General features: G+C 38.8%; 1 protein-coding gene across 3 annotated transcripts in view; it reads right to left on the bottom strand.

Moving 5' to 3' along the window:
• Window positions 1–8,009, bottom strand: part of MARF1 (meiosis regulator and mRNA stability factor 1) — a 50,677-nt gene extending 42,668 nt beyond the window's left edge. For all 3 annotated transcript variants that reach the window (XM_027839210.1, XM_027839212.1, XM_027839211.1), the window contains exons 1-2: window positions 7,965–8,009; window positions 4,119–4,321 (exon numbers count right to left, since the gene is read on the bottom strand). In XM_027839210.1, the coding sequence (XP_027695011.1) occupies window positions 4,119–4,262 (144 nt within the window). In that variant the 5' untranslated portion in view covers window positions 4,263–4,321; window positions 7,965–8,009. The remainder of the gene's footprint in view (window positions 1–4,118; window positions 4,322–7,964) is intronic.
• Window positions 8,010–27,065: the final 19,056 nt, after the last annotated feature.

Genomic DNA, 27,065 nt, shown 5'->3' with positions numbered 1-27,065 from the left:
AAAGGAGGAGGTAGTATTGGAAATGGAAGGAATTCAAAAAGGAATGAGGAGCATTCAAGACAAAGAAACAACACAAGCAATGGCAAGAAAGCAAGGAAGTATAGAGCATCTACACAGATCAGCTTATAATTCAATTTGGCTGGAGTATATGAGAATAATAAGGGAAAACAGTACCACATTATTGAGGGTTCCAAATACCAAGCTTTGCTTTTTCTAAGTCAGCTTGGACAGAGGAGAGACATAACCAGATAGATGAATAAAGGTGGTTAACTATAGTATGATAGATCTGAGAGAATGAGGTCGATTGCAATAGCCTAAGCAAGTGGTAATAAGTACCTACAACAGATTGGAAAGAAGAAACAAGAATCTGAGATGCTAAAGAGGTAGAATCAACAGGGCTTGGTGACTGGTTGGATATTAGAAATGAAGGACAGAGGGAGAGCCAAATAAACACCAAGGTTTCAAAAACGGAAGACTAGGTAAGTGGTGATACCACTGACAGAAAATGTGAAATCAGAACGAGGAGGAAGTTTAAGGCAAAATCTATCAAGGTCAATTCTGAATGTGTTGAGTTTAAGGCAGAAATATTCTCTAGGTAGGCAATTAAAGAACTGGGTGTAGAAATCAGACAGTCAGCAAGTATTTATTAAGCATTTATTACACGCCAGGCATGGTGAAAAGCCCTGAGGATACAAAGAAAAGCAAAAATGGTCTCCACTCTTAAGGAGCTCACATTCTAATGAGGGAGACAATATGAAAATAGGTATGTACATACTTGACAGTATAACCTGTAAATGGAAGGTAATCCCAGAGTGAAGGGACTGGGGTGGGTATGGTGATGGACCTGGCACAGACCTGGTACAGAGCTAAGTCTTGAAGGAAGCCAGATAACCTAGGAGGCAGAGGTGGGTAGGGAGAACATTCTAGGCATAGAGTACTGTCAGTTCAAATTCAAAGAGTTGGGAGATGAAGTGCTGTGTGGATCCCAAAGCAAGAGGGTGGCTAGATCATATATCCATGGAGGGGAGTAAAGTGTAAGAAGCCCTGAAGGTAGAAAGGTGCCAGGTGGTAAAAACACTTCCAATGCCAAAAGATTTTCTATTTGGTGATTTCATCAGCTCCCAAGAAGATATAATTATCATCCCTATGCCGATGATTGGATCAATTGTCTGACCTGTCTCCTGTCCTCTGGTCTAGCATTTCCAATTGTCTATAAAGACATCTTGAACTAGACCCACAAATAGCTTAAATTCAATATGTCCAAAAAGCAACTCATTACTTTTCCTCCCAAACTCTCCCTTCTTCCTACTATCAAGGGTACCACCAACTTCCCAGTCATCCAAACTCGACACCTAGGTGTTACCCTCGACTCTTCACTCTCACCCTCCCCACATCCAATCAGTTGCTAAGTCTCATTGTTTATACCTTTGCAACATCAATCTTATACACCCCTTTTTTTCTTGACACTGATTCTACCCTGGTAGAGGAGCTCCCCACCCCTCGATTGTAAGAATAGCCTTCTGAGAGGTTCTCTGTTTCAAGTTTCTCCTTATTCCAATGGAGCCTCCACTCAGGCGTCAAAATGATCTTCCTAAAGCTCAGGTCTGACCATTTTACTACCACCCCTCCGCATTCAATAAACTCCAGTGGCTGTCATCTCTAGGATTAAATATAAAATCCTTTGTTTGGCTTTTAAAGCTCTTCAAACACTGGCCCCTTCCTCCATTTCTCATCTTCTTACACTTTACTCCCTTCTATATGCTCTTCAATCCAATTACAAAGGCCTGTTTGCTGTTCCTCGCACTTGATACTCCTCCTGGCTCCAGGCATTCTCACTGACTATCTCCCATGCCTCCCATGCCCTCTCCCTCTCCTCTCTGCCTCCTGGCTTCCTTGGCTCCCTTCAAATATCACCTAAAGGCCCACCTTCTATAAGAAGCTTTGCCCAGTCCTCCTGAATCTTAGTGCCTTCCCTCTAGGGTTATCTCCAATTTATATTATGTGTGTATGACCCTGGGCAAATCACTTAACTTCTGTTTGCCTCAATTTCCTCAACTATAAAGGGCATAATAATATTAGCACCCACCTCCCAGGGTTGTTGTGAAGATCAAATGATATATTTGTAAATAGCACTTGGCACAGTGCCTAGAACATAGACACTACACAAGGGCTTATTTCCTTCCTTTCCCTTTCTTTGTATCACCAGCATTTAGCCCAGTGCTTTGCATAAAGTAGACACTTAATAAATGCTAGCTGACTTGTTTAAACTGGGGATCAGAGGAAGTCACTGGAATTTATTGAGTAAGTAGCTGACAGCTGAGTGGGTGACAGATTGCAGCTGGAGAAGACTTGAGGCAAGGAGACTGATTAAAAAGTTACTGTAATGGTCCCAAGCAAGAGGTGATAAAGGACTGACCCAGTGGTGACTGTGGGAGCAGAGAGAAAGACATATTGTGAAGGTAGAAATGACAAGATTTGACAACAGACTGAATATATGGGATGTGTGAACTAGGAACTGTGGTTAACAACTGAAAAGAAAGGGCAGTGATAAAGATAAAGATTTTAGAGTCATTCAAATAAAAGTGATAGTTGATTCTGTGGGAGTAAAAGACTGCCAAGAGAGTTGACAACGAAAAAAGGTACTAAGGACAGACACATGGGAAATACTCATCTTAAGGATCAGAAAGAAGACAAGCAAAAAGTGGAGACAAACTAAGATCAATATGAAGAGGACAACCAGGAGAATAAGTATCAAACCTGAACCAGATTAAAATATAACTGAGAAATGTTTAACAAAATAAATGAAAACACAATACAGTACAGAGAATGTTAATTTGTGGTTTTCAAAGTCAATATAGAGCCCACAAGGATTTGTTTCTACCTGAGTTTGCTACCACAGCCTTCAAGGACAAAACATCTAAAAGAGGTAGTTAACAGAACCAAATACTTTGGAGGGCTTATGGAGAACAAGAACTGGGAAAAGGACAGTGTACTAGCGATTGGAGGATCACTAGCGACCAAAGAAGACAATTTCTGCAATGTTGAGGAAAGAAATCAGACTGTGAAGGGTCGAGGAGAGACTAGACAATGTTGACACGGAGGTATCAGATATAGACTACTTTTTCAAGAAATTTCTATTTCTAGTGCTGATGTACTCCAGAAAATGAATTTAACCCACAGCAGTTACTTTACAACTACTCCCAACTGACCAAAATTTCCAAGAATGAAATAGACAATAAGCAATATAGTCGCAAACTAAATTACTTACTGACAATTTTCAAGTAAACTATGCTAAAGAAAGAGTTTCTTACACTTCCCACACAGAATCATGAACCAAACTAGTTATTAAAGGAGCTCAATAAAGATACATATAGGATGGAAATTAAGAACGCAAGTGTATAAAGTAATAAACAAGTAGCATTCATATTATATTCAGTGAGTCTCTGCAATTCATCTGAAATCTAAGAAGAAAAACAAATTAGAAAAACCCACAGAAAACTAAAACAATAAGCACTAGAGGGTAAGAAAATTTTGCATAGGAAAAAAATGCGAAATTGTTAAGAAAATTTTGAAAGAAAATGGCTTGCCAGTGATGACTCACTATGTAAGGGAAGGGGAACGAAGGAATTTGGAAATAAATGTAATACAGGCATTAAGAAAAATAAATTTTCTTTAAAGAAAAAAAGTAATAAAGAGTTATGGTATAACAAAGCATTGAAAGCCAATAAAGCTCTCAATTTCCTTTTCTGTATTATAAGAAAAAAACCTCAACACTTGAGCTATAGTAACTATAATCTTCATTTTGATCACTTCTTTTGTTACACAATACGATGGAGCATTTATCTTTAGAGTCAACTGCTGCCAGGTATAAAGGGAAAAAGCCTTCCTAAGAGTCTAACATTAAATATTTAAAGTATCTGCTCTTCCACTGAGCACAGGAGTTATGAAAATGTACTGCTCTTTAGTCAGAAAACATAATGAACAACAAAAGAACATTACAAAAAGTATACAATAAGAAAGCTTGTCATTGACCATATTGACATAATATACTAGACAATATAAACCAATGAAAATTTCAATAACAAATTCCCTATGTTGTTAGTATACCATATAGTTACCGTTTTGGGACTAAGTGGCAATGTCTGTTCAGGACGAGAAAAGCAATTAGAAAATTTCCAAAGCCATGGCTTAGCATCACTATCTTGTTGAAGCCATCCACGTGACCTATTGCAGGGGTTCTCGGTTCCATTTCCTTCCATCATACAACCATACAGTGCAGTTCAACATTCTTTTGTCTTTCCTTTCTTTCATTCTTCCCCCCCTGTGAAGAATGGATTTGAACATTATTTTTATGTAGCACAAAAAAACCTATTTTCTTTCTATTTAAGATTTCAATATGTGTATAGTATAATCAAGTCAGTTTAATGATCAAATTTTTAAAAAAATATCAAATCGATATCATACACAGGAAGATATAGATACAGTTTACCAAAGTATTCTGAACACAACTTACTCGCTTGAAAGCTACTATTCACTTCTATTAACACCAGTATTTTTATAGGAACAAACTATCCATCTTCACTACCAAAAATAGGTAATTTTAAAAGGTGTTAAAGATATTTTACTGCATATTATTTTTGATAGTATGTAAAATCCAATCTTTCATGACTGCTTAGTCATGGGCACCTTCCATGAATGCCCAGAAAACCATTCAAGAATTGTCTGGGGGGCAGCTAGGTGGCACAGTGGCTAGAGCTCTGGCCTTGGAATCAGGAGGACCCGAGTTCAAATGTGACCTCAGACACTTGACACTTACTAGTTGTGTGACCTTGGGCAAGTTATTTAACCCCAATTGCCTAGCCCAAAAAAAAAAAAAAAAGAATTGTCTGGGAACTTTGTACTTCATTCCTCTACTTATTTCACTATTATAAACTGACATCACTAATGAAAAATAAATAAACTATTCATCTTCAGAACTGACGATTTTATTCTAAGCAGTTCACTCATGATTTAGAATCACAAATTACAAAGACATTCTTGTAATTTAACAAAACAACAGATCAGGTCACTGTTGCCCATTTACCTGGGGAAAGCCTGACAATGGCAAAAACAATGTTTCATGCCCAAGTTCTTTTCATTTTCTACACAAATATATCCAACCACCATCCCTGGTCTTCTATTTTTAAACTTTATGAAATAGTTACGAACATTTCCTCTCAGTAATTTCCCAAAAGAAGACACTTTTTTAGATTTTTTTTAAAATTCACCCCTAAATATTTCTTTCAAGCTATCTTCCTCAAAACGTATTCTTTCCAAAGAATTACTTTTATAGACAACATTCAAAATCTTCCTCCTAACTAACCTGTCTCTGACTAATTTAGACACTATGATTTCAGGAGGTCTTAAAATCACAAGTGAACCTTAATTTTATCTTTTTTTTAATTCATCACAAGCTGAGGTCATTACTTTAATTTATTTCATATCTAACTTTCTTTCCAACAGACTTTCATTGTCCTCATGAATACCAAGTCATCCAGCTACAGATATGAGATTAATTTAACTGGAGAATTCCTCCAAAGCTTCAAACTTTCTGCAGGGACTTCTAGCAACCTAGTTTAACAGAAAATAACAGCACTGATTATACCTGCAACTGAGTACTGATACTGACACCACCTTTCCCTTCTTCCCTCAGAGAAAATAAAATGTCCTCAAAATTCATTTAGGGATGTGAGACTTTGCACATGAGATCTAACTCACAGAGATATGGCACATATGTAAAATGATCCAAACTCTGCATGGCTGTATTAAGTAATAATAAAGTACTTTTTTCAGATGCACTAGTGTTCATCATCTTCTGATTTTGCTACAACTTATGAGTCACAGAATCTTGAAAGAGCAACAAACTCACTGGCTAAACCTTTTCGGAATCTTGAGGTAAAATTAGGAAATGCAATACATGTTTCTGATGAAATACTGGATTCCCATTATGGTCATTTTCCTTTCCCCTTACAACTTGTGGTCACAGATAGACAGTTACAGATTCTATTATCTTAAATACTGATCATTTTTAAAGCATAATTCAATATGCATTTATTAAATGTTTACTAGGTGTAGGTAAGGCTCTGTGGCTACAAAGACACATTCAAATAAACCTTACCCTTAAGAAGCTTACATTATACAGGACGGAAATAACATGTACATGGATAAGTAAAAGAAAAACAGATACAAAGTAATTTGGAAGTGGGGAAGAGAACTAACATCTGTGTGATCAAAAAAAAGGCCTGGAATAGAACATACAAGTAAATGTTCCGATTCATTTCATCAATTTTCTCCTTACCACCAAACCTCTATTTTGTGTCCCTACTTTTTTTTAGTCAGAAGAAATTCTAGTGTGCCTGATACTGACCCACCCTACCTGAAGTTCACTGACATCCCATCCAATGAGGTAAAATAAATATGCTCATCTCTTCACAAGAGAACTAACAGTGTAGCTCCAGGCTCAAAATCATTCATTAACACCTCATTTACAATTCAACTGTTAAACTTTGGTAAGGAGCCAAAGCTAACTTTGGTATAATCTGCCTAATCCACTTTCATTTTCCTTTTCAAGAACAAATTTAAAGTAAAGTGAATGGTACTGAGAAGGACAAGAAGAAAGTGCCCAAAATAAATTACTACAAATAGTACCCGTCTCAAATTTTACTAAATCGTCCCTGGAAACCACATAAAGTAAAATACATAATCAAACAAGATGTTTAATTAGTTGGATGCATGAGGCAACTCATCAATCAGTCAAAAAACATTTATTAAATGCTCATTATGTGCCAGGCACAGCCCTAAGTACTGGAGTTACAAGATATGGCAAAAAGACAGTTCCTGCTCCTAAGGAGCTCACAATGTAAATGAGAGAGACAACAAGAAAGCAACTATGTACAAACAAGATATATACAGGATAAATTGTAGATAATCAAGAGTCCCAGGCTGAATGTGTACTACTTAACATGAAAGCGGAGCTTTTTCTGGAATAGACCCAGAAACTCAACCAGTCTCTTAAGAGGTTTAGGGAGTAGAGTCAAGATAAATTCCAAGTCCCCATCTTAAATTCTGTCCTTAAGACTATATTGGTACTGGTCTAGTCTCCTGGGGTGCAAGGATAGGGGCTTCTTTTTTTAACGGGTTATACTGCCTATGAGATTTGGCGCTTTGCTGAATCCTTTGTGATGTCTTATAATACAAAGAATTTCTACAGCGGATATATTCAAACCTGCTGCATTTCATTTAGTATAACAAGTTCTCTATCAAACGGTATCCGCAGTTTTACAATGGTTCTCTACATACAATGAAGTGAAGATAAATGACTTTTGTTTCCTATACAATCCCAACGTTCTCTTATTTGTGGTCACCTTCCCAATCACACAAACACAACTTAAGTGTGCCACCACATTAAAACCTACGACGACCGGGATGGGGGCATGCAAGAAAGACTGTCAGATACCATGGACCTCTTTTACTTCTCTCTCCCTCTTCTGCTAGAGAGCCGCCTGCTGTCCGCCCCCCCACCCCCACCCCGGCCCTCCAAAGCAAAAACGGGGGGGGGGGGCACACACATCCCAGCAAAGCTGCCAACCCCCAAGCCCAAACTGCTTGCAGGAGGGGAAGCAAAGGACGGAAAGCTGCTGGACTCTTAACCCAAAGCAGGGGGTAGGGGGAGGAAGGGGGACCAGTGTCCTCAAGGCTGCCCGGGAGCAAGGCCAGGGGGCCAGGCACGGGAAGCGGGGAGTCCCCGAGACTACGCAGCCTGGAGGAGCGCGGAGCTGGGAGCAGCCCTCCCAAGAGTTGTGTGGAGGGGGGAGGGGGAAGGCGGAAGAAAAGCGTTCTTCTTTCAGCCCCCAGGGCCAGGAGGAAGGGACCGCAGGGCGGTGACGCGACCCCTCCGCTCCTCCCCACCCACCCTGCACACTCACCTCAGCCACCTGCTCCACCTGCTCTCACATGCCTGCCATACCGCCTCCCCCCCCCACCCCCCCAGCCCTTTGTTTTGATTCCCGACTCCGCAGCTCCCGCCGCCGCCGCCAAGCGCACCCACCACTTCCGCTTCCGTAACGCACCGCCCTGTCGCAAAACCGACGCCCTCACGCACACCCTTCTCACCTCTTTCCCCGAACCCCCTCCCACCTCCCACTGGACTCCTCCTCCGCGGGGCGTGCTGGGAAGCCCAGGAGGCGGGGCCTGGGGGGCTTTCCACGCCTCCCCAGCCTCCTCCTGGGGAAGCGCTACTCCTGAAACTGACTGCCCCTCCCGTCTCCTCCCAGCTTCGCCCCGCCTTTCCTCCGAGGCTCCTCCCCCACCCGGCTCCTGCCTACCCGGGCCCCCGAGCGCCCTCCTAGAACTCCCGTAGTTCGGGGCTGTTTTCGCTTCCGAAGAGACCCCGTGGTGCGGGGGAAGGGACGAGGCGAGGAAGTGCATGGGGTTTGGAGTCAGATGTACACGGATCACAGAAGCTAAATGTGGGATCCTTTTTGAGTTCAAATAGTGCTTTTCCACTTCATGACCGTGTGACCTTAGTCAAGGTGCACTTTTTGCCTGCGTGACCTTAAACAAGTCACCAACCCCTCTTAATTCTATTGCTTCCCTCTGTGACTTATTTCATGTTAGTCCTGTACGTAGTTTACTTGCTTTGTGTATATTTGTTTGCACGCTGTCTCCCCCAATAGACTATAAGCTCCTCGAGGGCAGGGACTGTCTTTTACCTCTTATTGTATCCCAAAAGCATAGCACAGTTCCTGACTCGTGGTAGGACTTAACAAATGCTCATTGAGTTTGAATTGAATTGAATTGAACCTCTCAGTCAGGCAATAAACCTTTTTTAAAAAGCTGCTTCTGTGGGACCAGGAACTGTACAAAAACAAGACAGTGCCTGGCTCAAGGAGCTCACTGGAGGAGACAACATGCAAACAACTATGTACTAACAAGCTATGTGTAGGATAAGTAGTCACTAGGATTAAGGGCGTCAGTTTGCTCAGCTGTAAAATGAGAGGTTGAACTAGAAGACCTTTGAAGTTATTTCAAATTCTAAATCTATAAGTAGGTTTGGTGTTTCTGGAAACTAGGAAACAGGAAAAGAGGACCCTGTCTCTGGAATTGAAGTGCTCAAAAAACCTACCAACCTTTTACCAAAAATGTATGGAATAATATTACATTTTATTGAATGTAAATGTAATTTTACATTTAGGTTAGATGGCCTTTGAAATCCCTGTCAGCTCAGAGAGTGTGTAGTTTAGTTTCCTAAAAGAGGAAATAGTGACAGCTTCTTCAATTCATTAATTCGACAATAATGTATTTAGTAGTTTGAGTGAAAAAATATTTATTATGAGTTTAACACCTGTTAAAATCATTAGCTCATTTTAAGCCTACTCGGGTGATAAAACATACCCTAAGGTCTGTAGTGGTTCTCTCCTCCAACTTTAGGGAGTTTATTTTAAAGAGTTGTGAGTTCAGTCACAGTGGCTCCTGAGGCCCCAGTTAGAAGAATTTCTAACATTTGAGCAAAAGTTGGGTTCTTTTAATTTATAACTGTTCCTAATTAGCCCCTGGCCACTTTGTGGTTGAAGCAGAATTTAGTTTACTGGAAACATTTGGGTAATGAAATAGCTGATTATATTATTATAGTGTCTGTAGAAAGACGGACATAGGAGGGGAGACTGGGCAAAGAGTTGACTTCTTGAGACTTCCCCCTAGATATCTCCCTCAAGCACACTATAGAAAGTGACATTCTAAGTCACTCCTCTTTGTGGCAAACCTAATACTTATATGGTAAGGCCCAGAGGGCGGAACAAAATCCTCCAACCAATTGGAATAGACCTCTTGCCTTTTTCTTCATCCAATGACTTTCAAAGACTTTTTCCACACAGTCTAAGGCCTTTTGATTGATTGAGTCATTATTCTCACCTAGCTAAGGTATCTGAGTTTACTCAGGTGCTGGGGATACAAATGCAAATAGAGAGAGATAATATATAGGGAAATGGTGGCCAGAGAAGAGGGGTTATAGGTACAGTGGCAGATGGCAAAAAGATGGCTAGGGTGTAGCATAATCAAGTCTGGGAAGTCTAGGAAGCTCTCACAGATCAGGATAGCACAGTTTATAGGCAGGAGTTCCAAAACTAGGTGGATTAGCAACTCCAGGTCATGGTCTCCAGAGGTCCATTTGGAAGAGTACAACAGAAATAGGGCAGATGGCAGGGTGAAGTCCTGCTTGGGGGCCAAGCTGTTTTTGCTTTTTTATCCCCATCCCTTATCATAGTGCCTACTAAACAGTAGCACAAAGCAGCCACTAAGTACATTATTGTTGAATTAATGAATTGAAGAAGTTCTCGCTATTTCCTCTTTTAGGAAACTAAACTACCCACTTTCTGAGCTGACAGGGATTTCAGAGGCCATCTAATCTAATCTATATACAAATAAGAATCCCCTCTACGAATAACTAGACAAATGGTCATCTCCTCTACCTCCTGAGATAGCCCATTCCACTTCTTAGCAGCTCTAATTGTTTCATTTTCTGCATACAAAGATCTCAAATCTCTATCTCTGGAAGTTCTCCCATTGGTCTTTGCTTTACTCTCTGTACTCACCCACAGCAAGTGGCAGCCCTTTAGATACTAGAAGACAGAAGTCATGCCTACGGTTGGCATTTTGATTAGACAAATCCTGGAAATTTTGTTGCCTTCTTTCTTTTTTCTTAGGCAACAGTAAAACTTTATAATTCAGTTGCTACTTCTGTTCTGCATCTTTAGAGTGCCACCTAGTGATCACATTTGAGAAAATTCATTTTCATTGTGTTGTCAGTAAACTTCAGGTTTCTGATATCAATCAATGAGCACTTATGTAGCACCTACTAGGTGCCTGACACTGGGCCCTAGCATAACGGAGATACAAATAAAAAGAATAAAACAATATCTTATTGTTTAAAACCTAACTGAGGGAGCCTTGCTCGGATAAGTTCTATTTCAAAGTTGTAATTCTAAAGACAAAATAAACACAATTGGGTATGTTGAAGAACTTTTTAAAAATAAATTTAGCTTTTGTAATGTAATTTTAAAATGCCAACCTGTACATTATGCTATTAGTAGTGTCCATTACTGTGTTGCTTAAAAAGTAAGATTTCATTGAGACATTTTTCTGAGGACAGACAAGGAATTTGTAATTTTAGGGAAGTAGCTCCTACAATGTCCTTGCATTGCCAATGGTACTTCTGTTTTATTTGGTACCCTTACCCATTAGTTGTTTTACTTTTTTTCTTTAAAAGTACCAATATTTTGTAGCTAGAACATCTGCAGATTTGAAATAATGGTCATTTGGAACAATAAACAGGTCTATTTAACTAATGAATTCTCACTTCTTTTGATAAGTAATATTCATGGTTATTTGCTGCAAATAACTGTTAGTTGTCTTAGGTTATTTCTACTTTTATCTTAATTTCTTAAATTTCCTAAGAAACTAATTTTGGGGGGGGGGGGAAGGGACAGTTTTGATGAGCTTATACCACACAACTTAAATCAGTAGCTGAGAATTTAGGATGAGAATTTAGTGAAAGTTAAGACAGTGATGTAGACTTGAACTGTATGGTTGAGGGCAAGATTAAACATGCACATAAAACATCTTTCATGCTTGTATTTAACTTGCCAGAAGGCAGATGACAACTATCTATATAGGTGTTTATGAACTGGTGAGCAAATCTTCATTATGTATATGTGTGAGATATTTTACAGGTGAGAATCATAAAATAAATTTAAAAACAACCTTCTTTCCAGTGCTTTTCCATTCATTAAAAAAAATTAAGCACCTGCTGTGTACAAAGAAGGCAATAAAAAGTTTAAACAATAATAATAATGAGGCTCTAAGGCAGACGTTCTCAACCTGGAGTCTGCCAACTTTTTAAAAAATATTTTGATAACTATTTCATTATAATTGGTTTCCTTTGTAATTCTATTTAATGCTTTTAAAGGCATTATTCTGAGAAGGGGTCCATAGGTTTCCTAGACTGCCAAAGAAAACGACGGCATACAAAAAAGTTGAGAACCTCTATTCTAAAATTTGCAAACTCTTTATATGTGTTAGGTGTATTCCTTAACCTCACTCTTCCAGAGCCAGGCTAGTGATATCTCCCCCCACTCGAGGTTCCAAGGGTACCACTTTCACTACTGCTATTGACTTGAGCCAATATTCTATCCCCTCCCCCCATAGCTTTTAGTAAGTAAAGGCCCAGTTCCATTTAATTGATTAGCATCAATTACTTTTACAAAGGGATATTAACTTCTAAGATATAGCAACATTTCTTCCCCTAACCCTATTCTTCAGAAATACACTCTTCAGGGCAGCGAGGTGAAGCAGTGGATACAGCACCAGCCCTGGATTCAGGAGGACCTGAGCTCAAATCAGGCCTCATACACATAACACTTACTAGCTGTGTGACCCTGGGCAAGTCACTTAACCCAATGCCTAACCAAAAACAAACAAACAAAGAGAAATACACTCTTCCCTCTCCCTCCACTTCAGTCCCTAAAAGAGATGTCTCAGAGTTAACTCAGTTTCTACCCAGCATTAATCTCACCTAATTTAAGTCCAAATGTGGCTGCTGTAACTGGATGAGCCCTAATGCTCTCTACCTACCACTAAGCTGGGTCCAGAGGTCACTCCTTGATCCTTGGAGTATCAATCTTGGACCATGCTGGCTGCAAAACCTGATATGATTCCACTCTTCAACTTCAGATGGCTTGTTTTCTTGATCTCAAGAAGTTCACAGTTTCCAAAATCCATGTCTAGTCTCCTTCACCTAGACTCCAGTGACAAGGACTAGAGGCCTCTGCCCCTGCAGCACTGTTTCTCTTCTCTCCCTGGAAAGATACCCTACAGGAAGAAGTCAACTAAAGACAGAAAAGATGAGGGAACCTAGTGCCTTTTGAATGGACTCCAATTCCAGCTAAACAGTTTACAGCCATTAAAAGATGCTCCTATTCACCACTTGGTTAGCAGACTGCAACCAATTATAGAATGTGTACACATTCTACAAAATCCACTCATCAGCTGAGCACTCTACACATGGTGGACTGGACTCCTTGGCCAGTTGCTTGTTCTCTCTGTCAGCTCAGGGAACCTACCCTCCTTTTAAATGTATTCTCTCTTTTGCTCCTTACAACAATCCTGTGAGGTAGATGCTATTATTTTTATTGACATTTTACAGATAAAGAAACTGAGGCTCAGAGAGATAAAGTGACCTGTCTGGAGTCCCACAGCTAGTAAATATCTGAGGTGGAATTCAAACCCAAATGTTCTTGACTCCCAGTGCTCTGTTGGCTATGCCGAAATTGCCTCCAGATAAGATACAGTCTCTGTCCTCTTGGAGCTTACAATCTAATCCATAAAACACAATCAGGAATATTGTCAAATATGTAGGATAATTGCAGATGATGGTATGTGAAGTTTCCTTGCTTAACACTGATAAAGAAAGCATTGTCCTGGCAGTGATACTTTCCTTTTGATGGGATATGAACTTCCCTTGCTATGGGCATTTATTGGCTTTTTAAGCACCATAGTAAGAATGATTGGTTGAGTCATGGCCAGTCCTGCCCCTGAACTATGACCTTGGCCTTTAAAAATAGAACTGCTTATCAGGCCCCGTGCACACACACACAGAACAAACCAGAGGTAGAAAGGAGAGAAAGATGTTATTTGGACACACATTAATTTCATTTCCTTTAAGGAAAGGTTATATAACTTCTTCCAGGGAGCCTTATGGCCCAAAAGGGAAGGGAACCATGTGGACTCAGAAATGGAAGCATTTGGAAACAGTAGTGGAGTTAAGTTCCCAGAGTTAGCCTCTTGAAATCAGTTAGGGAGATTCTGGATTATGCTGAATTCCTAGATCAGAGGAGGAGTTTCTGAATAATATAAAATTCCCTATCCAAGGGAATAGACCCATAGGAAGGCTTCCTGGACCAAGGAGGAGCCAAAACCAAAGCCATGATATGGAAGAGGTAATGGATACATTATCCTTCACAGATAAATATGAATCATATGGACTGTACAAATCTGGAAGGAAGGAATTTATTCCCTCGTGATCCTGTGTATTTATACCCTTGGTATGTGTGTTTGTTTGGGGGAGGGGAGGCACAACCCACAGTGGCATTATAAATCAGGAGTAGGGTTCACAATAGGGGTGAACTCACTAACAATTCCAATTCTCTCCCCTTGCTGAACCTACCAAGAATAATCTAATCTGGAGGACTGTATAGTTCTTAAAGAGAGGAAGGGATCACTGGAGAGGAAGAGATGTTTTGACTGTTTATAGGCTTGGATGCTAGTTATTTGTACTTTCTTGTGGGTGTAATAAAGCCCATCCTGTCTTGTAGCCTGAGTGTTGGGAGCTGAGGCCTCAGATACTTATTAGCTTTGTGACCCTAGGCAAGTTACTTAACTTCTGACTGCCTCAGTTTTTCTCATATGTAAAATGGGACTAATAATAGCACTTACTTCTCAGGGTTGTTGTAAAGATAAAATGACATAATATTTGTAAAATACTTTGTAAACCTCAAAGCACTATATAAATGCTAGCTTTTATTATTGTTCTTGTCATTTATTTATTCTCTAGAGATCAAGACATGAGCCAAATTCTAATGTTCTCAAGGGACATCCTGAGTGAGGGCAAAATGAGTCAAATTCTATGAAAACTATCGGGTGGTTACATGAAGCAAAATGACAGATTTTATTATAACACCCCAAAGTTACTTATGTAAACCCATAGCTTCAGTTCTGGATAGAGATTACTAATAAAGGGGAATAGAATTTTTGTCTCCCTTTTTTATTCTAATTCACTAACAAGCATTATGAACTGTCCCAATTCAAGGAGGCAAATTTTATTTAATAGGTATTACTGAGACTTGGTGGGTTGAGCCATGAAATATGGCTCTGGAAAGATATTTCTTATTCAAAAGAAACATATAGGTAAAAGGAGGGGCAGGGTAACATGATATATTAAAAAGGTATATTAATATAAGGAAATTCAGAAACTAGAGGGGGAAAGTATCATGGAAAACAGTTGGATAACAATCAGTGGAGGCAGAAAAGTGAAGCAATATAGTCATCAGAGTATACTATAAACGAACTCAATGAAAAAAGGAAGTGGGTGAGTTCAGTAAGCATATTACAAGCCTGGCATAGAGGCAAGTCATAACAGTGATGGAGGAATTCAATTATTCGGACATCTGCTGAAACTTTCACTGTACCAAAAACTTAACAACTAATATTTTCTTGATTTGCCTTAATATTACCTATCTGTAATATGTTCTTTATAATTTCGCAATGCTCACTTTTGACCTTTTTTTGACATTGTTCTTTCTATTTCCATTGGTATAGGCATTGTGTATAGTTTTCTTGGCTCTTCTGACTTCACTCTGCATCGGTTCATGTAGACCAGTACATGCTTCTCTGTTTACATCATGTTCGTCATTTCCTAAAACACAGTAGCATTCTATTACATTCATATAACACAGTTTTATTTAACCATTCTCTACTCGATGAGCATCTACTTTGTTTCTAATTCTTTGCTATCACAAAACTCACTGCTATAAATATGTTGGTATATATAGGGATTTTCTTCTTATCAATGACCCCCTTACAATGTAAGCCTAGTAATGGATTCTCTGGGTCAAAGGGTGTTGGACATTTGGTCACCTAATTTGCAGAATTCCAAATTGCTCTCATAATGGTTGTATTGATTCACAGTCCACCAACAATGCACCACAATCCTTCCAATTTTATCATTACTATCTTTTGTCAGCTTTGCCAATTTGCAGGGTGTAAGATGGAATCTCAGAATTGTTTTGAATTGCATTTCTCTTAGTTATTTGGAGCATTCTTTCACATGGTTGCTAATAATTTGCTATTATTCTTTTGAGAGTTGTTTGTTCTTATCCTTTGATCAACTTATCTAGTGGGAAATGGCTTTTGGCTATACATACACACATATACACATATATAAGGTATATATACATACATTTGTACATCTATATAGGGAACTATCTCTATATGTGTCTATATATATACATGCATATCTATTCATTATTTCTATTTCTTGGATACCAAACCCTTATTGGAGAAATTTCCTCATCAAGTGACAAAGTTATGATTCAAAAAGATCTTGACAGATTAGAACATTGGGCCAAATCAAGTAAAATAAAATTTAATGTGGATAAATGTATAGTCTTATTCTTACTTTTGGGTTTTAAAAAAAATCAATTTTACAAGTACAAAATGGAAGAAGCATAACAATGTAAGTTTATCTAAAAAAGGTCTCAAGACTTTGTCAGATTGTGAATGCAGTATGAATCAATATGATATGGGAGCCAAAAAAGGTAATGGGATCTTTGGCTGCTTTAAGGGCATAGCCTTGAGACATGAAGAGGTGATTGTCCTATTGGATTCTGGCCTGGTTAGACCATTTCTGTATTCAATTATAGGCATTACATTTTAGGACAACAAAAGGATGAAGAAAATCTAAAAGAGGGCAACCCAAATGGTGAAGGGCTTTGAATTCATGTCATATGAGGAGGGATTGAAGGAGATAGGGATGTTTGGCCTAGCAAAGAGATTCACAATGAATGGGATAGTTATTTAAAGTATATGAAAGGATATCAGCTAGAAGAGGAATAATACTCTTCTTTTTGTTTTAAGTACAAGTTTGCCAGAAATTTTTATTAATTTAACATTCATCTAAATCCAAGCATTTCTAGTTTAGAGAAAGAAAAGCTCAAATTGGCATAATTTTCCTCTCCCTCATACCCTCCGACATCACTCTCTACCCCAAGATGATTTGAAGTAACATTTATAGGAATCTTGACTAAAGAAAAGATTAAAATATGTTAAAATGTGGGGTTAACATTCCTGAACACACCACTTTATCTACTAAAACTACTGGATTCCTCACTTGGCCTCTGCCCTCAAGAACTAAAAGGGCTTTCACTTTTAATCCTTAAAAGGAAAAGACACTTCCCTTAGGTGAGTCATGGCACTAATCACTTTAGGCAGGTGGGGAAGCAATGGTATTAACTAGAAAGTAGACACTTTTTGTTTTAAGTTTATCACCTCCAATCCCTATTCCTGGCACTTAAGTGTTTCTCTCAACCTTTTACCCATTTTTCTAAAGGGAAAGGTTCGAAAAGTTTTAGCCTGGAGAAAATATTAATTCTTTATATTATAAGTTGAAAAGAAGGAAGTTTTTTAATATGCTTCCACACCTCTCAGTACCCCACCAAAAAAAACTCTCTAAGAACAGAAGGTGCAAAGTATTTATTGATATGATTTAGGAGAGAGATTCTCACTGAGAATTTCCCTATAACAATAAATTCATAGGGCTTGGGCATAGGACTTGGATCCACTCCCTGTTTCCACCCTCCCCCAAAAAATGTTGAAAAAAGGAGTAAATTTAAGCCCAAAGTCAGGAAAAACATTTTAACATTTAAAACTATTCAAAATAACTGTCTTGGGTGTAGTAGTCTTAATCAAAACTTATTGTATCTCAGTGGAATGCTACATAGGCTGCATAGGCATGCTTATAGCCAGGGGTGTGCTAACAAATGTTTAACAGCTGGGAGGAGGGGGGAAGGGGGTCCACAACACACTTTGAAGTTTCATTTGCATTATTAGCATTTTCTCCATCACTTTCTAGACAATCTATAAAACAATAAATCAAGCCCTGATTTGTGGCCTTTACCTATTTTTAAGGTAAATGCTCATACTGAAAATTTAACTATCAGGAGTCCTTCCATGCTCAAGCACACCACTACATACAGCCTTAGTAGGGCCTTAATACAAACCAAAGGACCCAAATTCTACCCAAGCTTAAGACATCACGTTGCTTGGGAAGTAGAAATACAAGGTATGATGCCATGTACTTTAAGCTTGGCCCAGGGATCAGTATCAAAGTCTTACCCTGGAACAACTGGATTAGGAAGAATTATCAGAATATGGAGTATTAATTAAGTGCTGTTAGGGATAGGGATTACCCCTAGAGCCCTGAAGGGAGCAGTAACCATTGCTCTCTGGCTACTACCAGTGTAGATGTGGATTGGGGAAGTAGCCCCAGAAAGCGTGCTAAATTTAATGTAGGGAATTTCTGGATTAGGAAATTCCTTCTCCAATGAAGGACCTTATAGTCTTAGAGAGTTGCTTGGAAGACTAAGAGGCTAAGTGAACTGTCCCTTGTCACACAGCCAGTATGTGTCAGAGATAGGATTTAAAACTAGGTCTTGCTGGCTCTGAGGCCAGCTCTCTGCCCATTACACCGTGCTGCTGATATGGTTTCAATAATGACCAGGTTAACACTAGACACAAAGGGGATGGGGATAGGGTAGGTCAGAGCTCCAAAAGAGTGCTATTGAAGGAAAAGACTGGAAAGTAGAGATGTACCCCAGAGAAAAAGATGACTGGGAATAGAAAATAGGACAAGAATTCAGAGAGCAAAGGAGCTGAGGAGGTTGCTGAGGAGAGCTCTAGGGCCAAGGTCAGTCATGGGAGCATTACATGTGAAACTTTGCCAAGCCCTAGGAACTCAGAAGAACAGAAACCAGGGGGGATCCTCAAATGGAACCACCAACATCACTGATTTTAAGATCACATGAACTTGGGGATTCTCCAAGAATTCTTTGTGGGTTTTTCTTTGTTCTCTTTTCTATGTCATTTGCATAGTAAAGCTACCTCTGACATAAAGGCTTCTGTGGGCACTTGCTGGGCTGTCCAGTACATTGTGTTTACCCATAATTCTAGAAGATGCAACCTTGGATCTTTATGCTATCAGGGGTTACAAGGTTTATTTTGTATGTGCTACTTATGTATATGTTGTCTCCCCTTTAGAATGAAAGCTCTATGAGGATAAGGACTGGTTTGTTGTTTTTTTTTCCTTTGTATTCCCAGCATTTAGCACAGTGCCTGGCATGTAGTAAATGCTTAACAAATGCTCGTTGATTGATTCTCAATCTCATTCTTACATTCTCATCCTGGTCAAGCTGTTCCCTATTCCTAGGGGTATGCACCCTCATTAGTTCTGCCTTTTGAATTCCTTCTCTTCTTTTTTTTTTTTGTTTGTTTTTGTTAAGCAATGGGGTTAAGTGACTTGCCCAGGGTCATACAACTAGTTAAGTGTCAAGTATCTGAGGTTGGATTTGAACTCAGGTCCTCCTGATTCCAGGGCTGGTGCTCTATCCACTGCACCACCTAGCTGCCCATCTTCTCTTCTTTCAAGGCCCAGGTAAATGGTACCCTCTCTATGAAGCCTTCCCTTAACCCTGCCCCCCAGCTAAAAAACATCCGCACCTCCCTAGCTGAAAGTGATCTCTTCCTCCTCAAATAATACTTTGTCTAGATCTTTCCTTTGCCTTTATCACAGTCTATTTTGCTTCATCCTTACTTGTGTGCATTTTGTATCCCTTCTATTAGATTCTAATTTCCTTGAGAGCAGAGACTGCCTTTCATCTTTGTACACCCAGTACCTAGCATGGTGCCTTCTGCCTGTCAAGTACTTATTAAATGTTTGTCAAATTGAATTATAATTATGTTTGTAATGCCAATTATAATTATGTCAGTCAAGTCACCTGACCTAAAGGAATAAATTATAAGATGCCCAATAAATCAATTTCAATCATAGACCTAAGTATGAAAAGTCTTTGAAAGCTATTTGATAAAGTTAATGATGTCAGACAGAAAGTCTGTTCCAATTGTCTGGGAGACTTCATTACACCCTCTGATTCCTATATAGAAACATCAGGTTAGCTAGAATCCGAAGATACCAAAAATTGGAATGGGTATGGCATTCTAGCTAAAACCCCTGAAATGGAACCACCTAGGTGAGAAGGAGAAACACTACTTCAGTTCTAGATCTCTTTTCCATCTCCCTTTGGTCAGAGGAGGAAACTTGGAAACTTTGAAAGGTCTAGAGCCGAGGTGGGGAACCTATGACTCAAGTCCACATATGGCTCTCTAGGTCCTCAGGTGTGGCCTTTTGACTGAATCCAAACTTCACAGAACAAATCTCCTTAATAAAAGGATTTGTTCTGTAAAATTTGGAGTCAGTCAAAAGACCATACTCAAGGACCTAGAAGGTCACATGTGGCCTCGAAGCTGCAGATTCCCCTCCCCTGGTCTAGAAGATTTGGGACTTTATGTCTTCCTACCAGCATCCTAGCATTATCTCCCCAAGGTAGCAGTGGGTGGTGGCAGGGTCTGCATTGGTAGCCAAGGACAAATGGACACAGATTCACCATGCTAAATTCATGAGCATCTCTACAAATGGGAGAAAAGGACTTTCAGCTGCTAGAACCTGTGAGTTATTCCTTTGCCACATTTGCTTTCTAAACTTGAGCCCACTTTCCCCTGAACTCTGTATATATACCCGTAGAAGAATGTGTCACCGATTTTTTGGGGGGGCAGGGTAGGATGGAGATGTTTTGTACTGACATCTTATTATACTACCTCTGTAAATATCCCTTTCTAAAAGCTACTTACAACCGACTGACTACATTTATCATCAGCCCGTAATCTTAGTGGGTAGGAACCTGAGCTAATGACATTAAAGTATTACCCCTCACACTACCCCCCCTCCCAACTCTTCAGGGATAGCCCCAGAGACCTGAACCAGGGATATATCCAAGCTCCTGGGACCCAACATATCAATAGGAGTAGAAGTTGGAATAGAGATCCTCTGAGCTTATATGAGCTACATGTCTTTTATTTTAAGTTATTTAACTTGAAAACCATTCAACTACCAAATAAAGTAAAAACCAAAAACAAACTCTAAGTCCAAAACTTTGGGAGGGGAGATGACAATTGCATTGTACCATGTCCTGGTCAGACTACCTTTGGAGTACTATGTTCAGTTCTTAGTGCTGCATTTTAGGAAGTCCACTGATAAGTTGGAGAGTAAACAATAAGAGACAATGTGGATGGTGAAGATTAAATCATATGTGGATATATTGAAGAAATAGGAGAAGAGAAGAGCTAGAGGAGAGCCATATTAGCTGTCTTCAAGTATTTAAAGGATTGCCATGTGGAAGAAGTTTTAGATCTGTTCCACTTTGCTGTTGTGGAACAAGGATCAACAGGAAGAAGTTTGTGAAGAGAAAAACTTAGGCTTGATGTAAGGAAAAACTTCCCAACAATTCAAAGTGATTTAAAAATGTAATTGGGGCAGCTAGGTGGTACAGTGGATAGAGTGCTGGGCTTGCAGTCAGGAAGTCAGGGAGATCTGAGTTCAAATCCAGCCTCCAACACTTACTAGCTGTATGATACTGGGCAAGTGACTTAACCCGTATTTGCCTCAATTCTGCATTCGTAAAATGGGGACACACTGTAGAAGGAAATGGCAAACCACTCCAGTAGCTTTGCTAAGGAAACTCCACGGACATAAGTCTATGAGGTCACATAGAATCAGACATGACTGAAGGACTGAACAATAACAAAAAATGTAATGGGTTCACTGAAGGCCTTTAAGCAAAGTCTGACTACTTGTTGGGTATGTTGTATCAACTGATCAAAAAGTAATTATTAAGTTTCTAATATGAACTAGGTAATGTGCTAAGCACTGGGGATACAAATATTAATAATAAAAGTCTTTAGGTTCAAGGACCTTCCACTCTATCAGTGGAAACATGTACATATTTGAGCACATACTAAATCCACACAAAGTAAATACAAAGGGATTTGGGGATGGGAGGAGACAAGCAGCTAGGAGGATCAGGAGAGCTATCTTCCTTCCTTCCTTTTTTCCTTCTTTCCTTTCTTCCTTTCTTTCTTCTGCCTTCCTTTGAAGGAAGTGAAGATATTCATTCCAGGAATGGGATGCAGAGACATAGAAGAAATGTCATGTGGGAGAAAAAGCATAAAAGCCAGAAGAGCTAATCTGTGATTGCATATGTACGTGAAGCAATGTGATGTGTAATAAGCCTGCAAAGGTAGGTTGGCATCAGGTTGTGAAAAGTTTAAAGGCCAAGCAGAGAAGTTTGTACTTGACTCAAGATTCCTCAAAGTAATAGGGAGCCACTGGAGTTTATGGAGTAGGGGGAGTGCTGAGTGGAGGAAAGACTGAACAGGAGATTCTTGCTTGGTTACATGTTGGATTAGATGATCTTTTTTTAAAAATTAATTTATTTATTTTTAGTTTTCAACAATCACTTCCATAAGCTTTTGAGTTTTAATTCTCCCCCTTCCTCCCCACCTCCCTCCCCAAGATGGCATGCAATCTACATACACATTCCTATTAAATATATTTTCACATTAGTCATGTTGTAAAAAAGAATTAGAACCAATAGGAAGGACTAGATGATCTTTGAGGAACCTTCTAACTGAGATTCTGTGAAATTCTTTTTTTTTTCAGTCAACAGAAGATAAACACAGTGAGATTTTGTATCTTACATACCTTTCAACATATTACATGACTATGAAAGTGTACATAGATCTGAGAAGAGTAACAAGTTCTATTATTGGATTATTGAAACTAAATAGCTAAAAAGTCATGTTTATTTCAGTGATTATGAAAATCATATATATTACTTTTGCATCTCACTTATTTTACATGCTATTAATTTTGCATCTCATTATTTTAAATGCTTAATGTTGAGCACAAATGTTTTATATAAAATAATTCAGAGAGTAAAATAAATATGTTGAATTTATGGATACCTATAAATAATTGGTATTCTGGGATGGGAGGGGTCAGAACACTGCCCCTGGCTCAAAGCATTTTGTGGGTGAGATCATTATATCCCCGACTATATCTGAGAGATCACGTTACTCCCCTACTCAATAAGTCTCAGATTGCCCCTAGAATCAAAAGCAAACTCTCCTTTTAGACATTTAAAGCATTTACAATTTGCTTCCAACCTATTCTTCAATCATTGGCTCATGTCTCAGCACTCTCTAGCTGACCAAAAATGTTAACATTGATTCAGAACTCAAGTTTGTAGTTAAGTAAGTAGCTTAATTAGACTAGTAAAATCAGGAAGAGTTAGTCTCAGGTATGAAACATTCCAAACATTGCCTAGCTACAGCCTTTCTGGTCGGAGTCCGTCGTCATGCCCCCAAGATATAGCTATGAGAGCCAACCCAGAAGTTCCATATCTTATCATAAAGCCCTTCTCCCCCATTAAAGAGAAGCAGGACATAGACAGTATAACTCACAAGAGGTTGCCACACAGTGTTTAGAGAGCTTTACATAATTCTTTTAGTTTTAGGTGCATGGGCAAACAGGACAGCAGGATTGCCATCTCCAGTAATTCCTGTATATCAAAAACTCACTCCTGCGTTGGTTTGATTCATACTTCTTCCTGTCCTTGAAGCCCCACTGCTGCAAAAGGGCTATTCCAGTGTACACAACACCTTTTTATCTTTATTCTTTCTTCTAATTTGCTGTTGATTTTTGACTTTCATTCTGATGAGTTGACGGTTTTAACCAGGAACAGACGCCTCATTTGCAAATGACTTCCCATGAGTCATTACCTGTGTGGTAAGATCTTCCTGGCATCCAGGCCAGCTCCTTATCCACTATACAAGAGCACTAGCTAGTTAATATTGGAAAGTCAGAATACCATGCCTGCTGTTCATTTGTCCTAATTGCTACCTTCTCTGGTCTTTTACATTTAGTAGCATCACCATAATTTAATGTACTGACATGAATGAAGTCCATAATCAGCCTGGTATTCAAGGGCTTCCACAATCTGACTCCAATGTATCTTCCCATGGTTATTTCACACTACTATCCTGTTAGAAGTAGCTAGATGGCATAGTGAATAGAGTGTTGGGCCTAGAATCAGGAAGACCTAAATTCAAATCCACCTTCAGACGCTTACTTGCTTTGTTACCCTGGGCAATTCACTTATCCTTTGCCTGTCTTAGTTTCCTCAACTGTTAAATGGGGATAATAATAGCATCCAACTTAAAGATTTGCTGTATCAGATGAGATAATATTTGTAAAGTGCTTGGCATACTGCCTGGCATATAGCAGGATTTTAAAATTTATTTTATTTTTAATTTATAGAATAAAACAAGTATTCCCATAACAGTATAATAATAAAAAAAAGATTGCACATGAAACTGCAAATCTATTATATTAAACTTGCTATTCCTTTAAAATACATAATAAAATTTTCATGTAAATCTTAATAAATGCTTATTCCCATTCTTTTTACAGGGTCATAGATTTAGGGCAAGGAGGAAAATTAGAAGACAACTGCTCCAGTTTCCTCATTTTACAGATGAAAAATCTGTTAAGTAAGACATTAAGTAAGCCCAATGTCACATCGGTGGCAAGCAGCAAAGCTGGGATTCAAACTCTAACTCCAAATTTAGTATTCTTCCTACTTTACTATATGACTTCTCTTTACTCCATCCAAACTATACAAACTACCTTTTACCAAACCTGTCCTAGTCGTTTCTGCCTTGGTACCCTTGTTCCGATTGTCCCTTATCAACCTCCAGGATACTCTCCCTTCCTCATTCAGTTCAGTGCATAATTTGTAGTTTCTCCAGCCCAACTCCTGCCCTCATACTAGCAGATTCTCCCGAGCTTACCATCTCCTTAGTCTACTCAACTCACATGAATTACTCCTCTACTCTACCTCAGCTACACACAAACACAGTCATACCATTGATCTTGCCATCACTTATAATGTTGATGAGCTCCCAAATTCCTTTATCTGATTATAATTTTTCTCTTCTCTTACTCTCTTCTAAACCCTCTCCAGTCCAGTTTCCAATCTCATCATTCAACTAAAACTGCTCTCTCTGAAATCACCAGAGTTGTCTTGATGATCACAGCTCAGTGCTTGTCCTTCTTGACCTCTCTACAGCTGATTACCTTCTCCTCCCAGAAATTCTTTCTTCTGTAAGTTTTCATGATACTGCTCTCTTTTGGTTCTCCTAGCTCGTATGACCATTCCTCAGTCTTCTTTGCCAGTACATGTCCAACAACCTTAGATGTCCCCTAAGGCTCTGTCCTGAGCCTTCTCTTATCCTTCTATACTGTCTCATTTAGTGATGTCATTAGCTCCATGGATTTAATTATCATCTCTACATAGATGATTCCCAGACCGAGATATCCAGCTGAACTCACATCAACAATTGATTTTGTGACTAAATTGGATATCTTGTGGGCTTCTCAAATTCAGCATGTCCAAAACAGAACTCATTATCTTTCTCTTCTTCCAAACCTCATGATTACTGTCAAATGCACTACCATCTTCCAGTAACCCAGATTAACATTCTTGGTGTCATCTTTAATTCACCATCGTCACTCACCCCACATTTCCAATCTGTTGGCAAGTCTTGTTTCTACCTTTGTAACATCTCTCATAAACATCTTCCTTTTTTCCACTCATACAACCACAACCTTAATTTAGGCCCTCATTACCACTTGACTAGACTATTCTAAAAGCCTTCTAACTGGTCTCTCTGTCTCAAATTTCTCCTTATTCTAACCTACCCTCCACTCAGCTGCCAAAATCATTTTTTGAGGGGAGGTAGTCAGGGTTAAGGGACCTGCCCAAGATCACACAGATATCTAAGGTCAAATTTGAACTCAGGTCCTCCTGACTCCACTGCGTCACCTACCTGCCCCAGCCAAAGTGATTTTTAAAAAGTCTGCTGACCATGTCACCACTATCACCTCATCCTGCCCTTCTCTACTCAATAAATTCCAGTTCCTCCTCTCTTCAGGATCAAATATAAAATCCTCTGTTTGGCATTTAAAGTTCTTCATAATCTGTCCCATTCCTACCTTTCCACTCTCTGCCAGCTCTACAATCCAGCCACACTAACCTACTCACTGTCCCTTGGACACAATATACCACTCTCCTGTCTCAGGCTGTCCTCCATGACTGGAATGTTCTCCAAAATCCCAGCTCAAATCCTCCCACAAGAGGCATTTTCCAGTCTGTGACTACTAGTGTCTTTCCTGATATTACCTTTTATTTATACTATATATTATATATTAATATACACTAATATTATATATCATATGTAAATATACAATATATATTTATATAATATATACTATACATTTATGACAATATAATATTATATATGAACATGATATATTATATAACAATATAACACTAGTGTATAATGTATGTGATTTATATTATTATATACTATATTATTTATATTATACCTATATCTATCTTTCTCTTGTATGCACATAGCTACTTACATGTTATCTCCCTCATTAGAATGTGAGCAGCTTGAAGTATGACTTTACGTATATATGTATAGCTATATATACATATACAATTTTATCTTTTCAATTACATGTAAAGACGATTTTTAACATTTTTTTTTTTTTGGCTAGGCAATGGGGTTAATAAGTGACTTGCCCAGAATTACACAGCTAGTAAGTATTATGTGTCTGAGGTCGGATTTGAACTCAGGTCCTCCTGAATCCAGGAACGGTGCTCTAACTACTGCGCCACCTAGCTGCCCCAACATTCATTTTTTAAATAAAGTTTTGAGTTCCAAATTTTCTCCCTCCCTCAGCTTCCTCCTTCCTAAGATGGTAAGCAATTTGATATAGGTTATATATGTGCAATCATGTAAAGTATATTTCCATATCAGTCATGTTGTGAAAGAAGAAACAGAATAAAAGAAAAAAACTATGAAAAAAAATAAAGTGACAATAGTATGCTTCAATCTACATTCAGACTCCAGAGCACTTTTTTTCACAGAATACATCCACCTCCTCTATAGGATGACCATTTTATTCATTATGGAGGGAAGCAAGCTCAAAGGCCATTTCCTTCAGAAAATTTTCTTTAATCTCTCACATCATAAGTGATCTTTCTCTTTTAAACTCTGATTTATGCTTTGTTTCTACTGTCCCATCCAAGCGTTACATTTGTATTATGCTATAGTTATTGTTGTTTGTTTTTTTCAATTTATCCATACTATATTGTAAGCTCGTTGTTTTATTCATCTTAGTATACTTAAAGCATCTAGCAAGGTCCTTTGCATATAACAGAAGCTTATTAAATGTT

The sequence above is a fragment of the Vombatus ursinus genome, unplaced genomic scaffold (assembly GCF_900497805.2).
Source record: "Vombatus ursinus unplaced genomic scaffold, bare-nosed wombat genome assembly UNPS02014832.1, whole genome shotgun sequence".
In the NCBI taxonomy this organism is placed as follows: domain Eukaryota; kingdom Metazoa; phylum Chordata; class Mammalia; order Diprotodontia; family Vombatidae; genus Vombatus; species Vombatus ursinus.
Note: the sequence above shows the minus strand (reverse complement) of the source record. Positions and strands in the feature narration are given on the sequence as shown.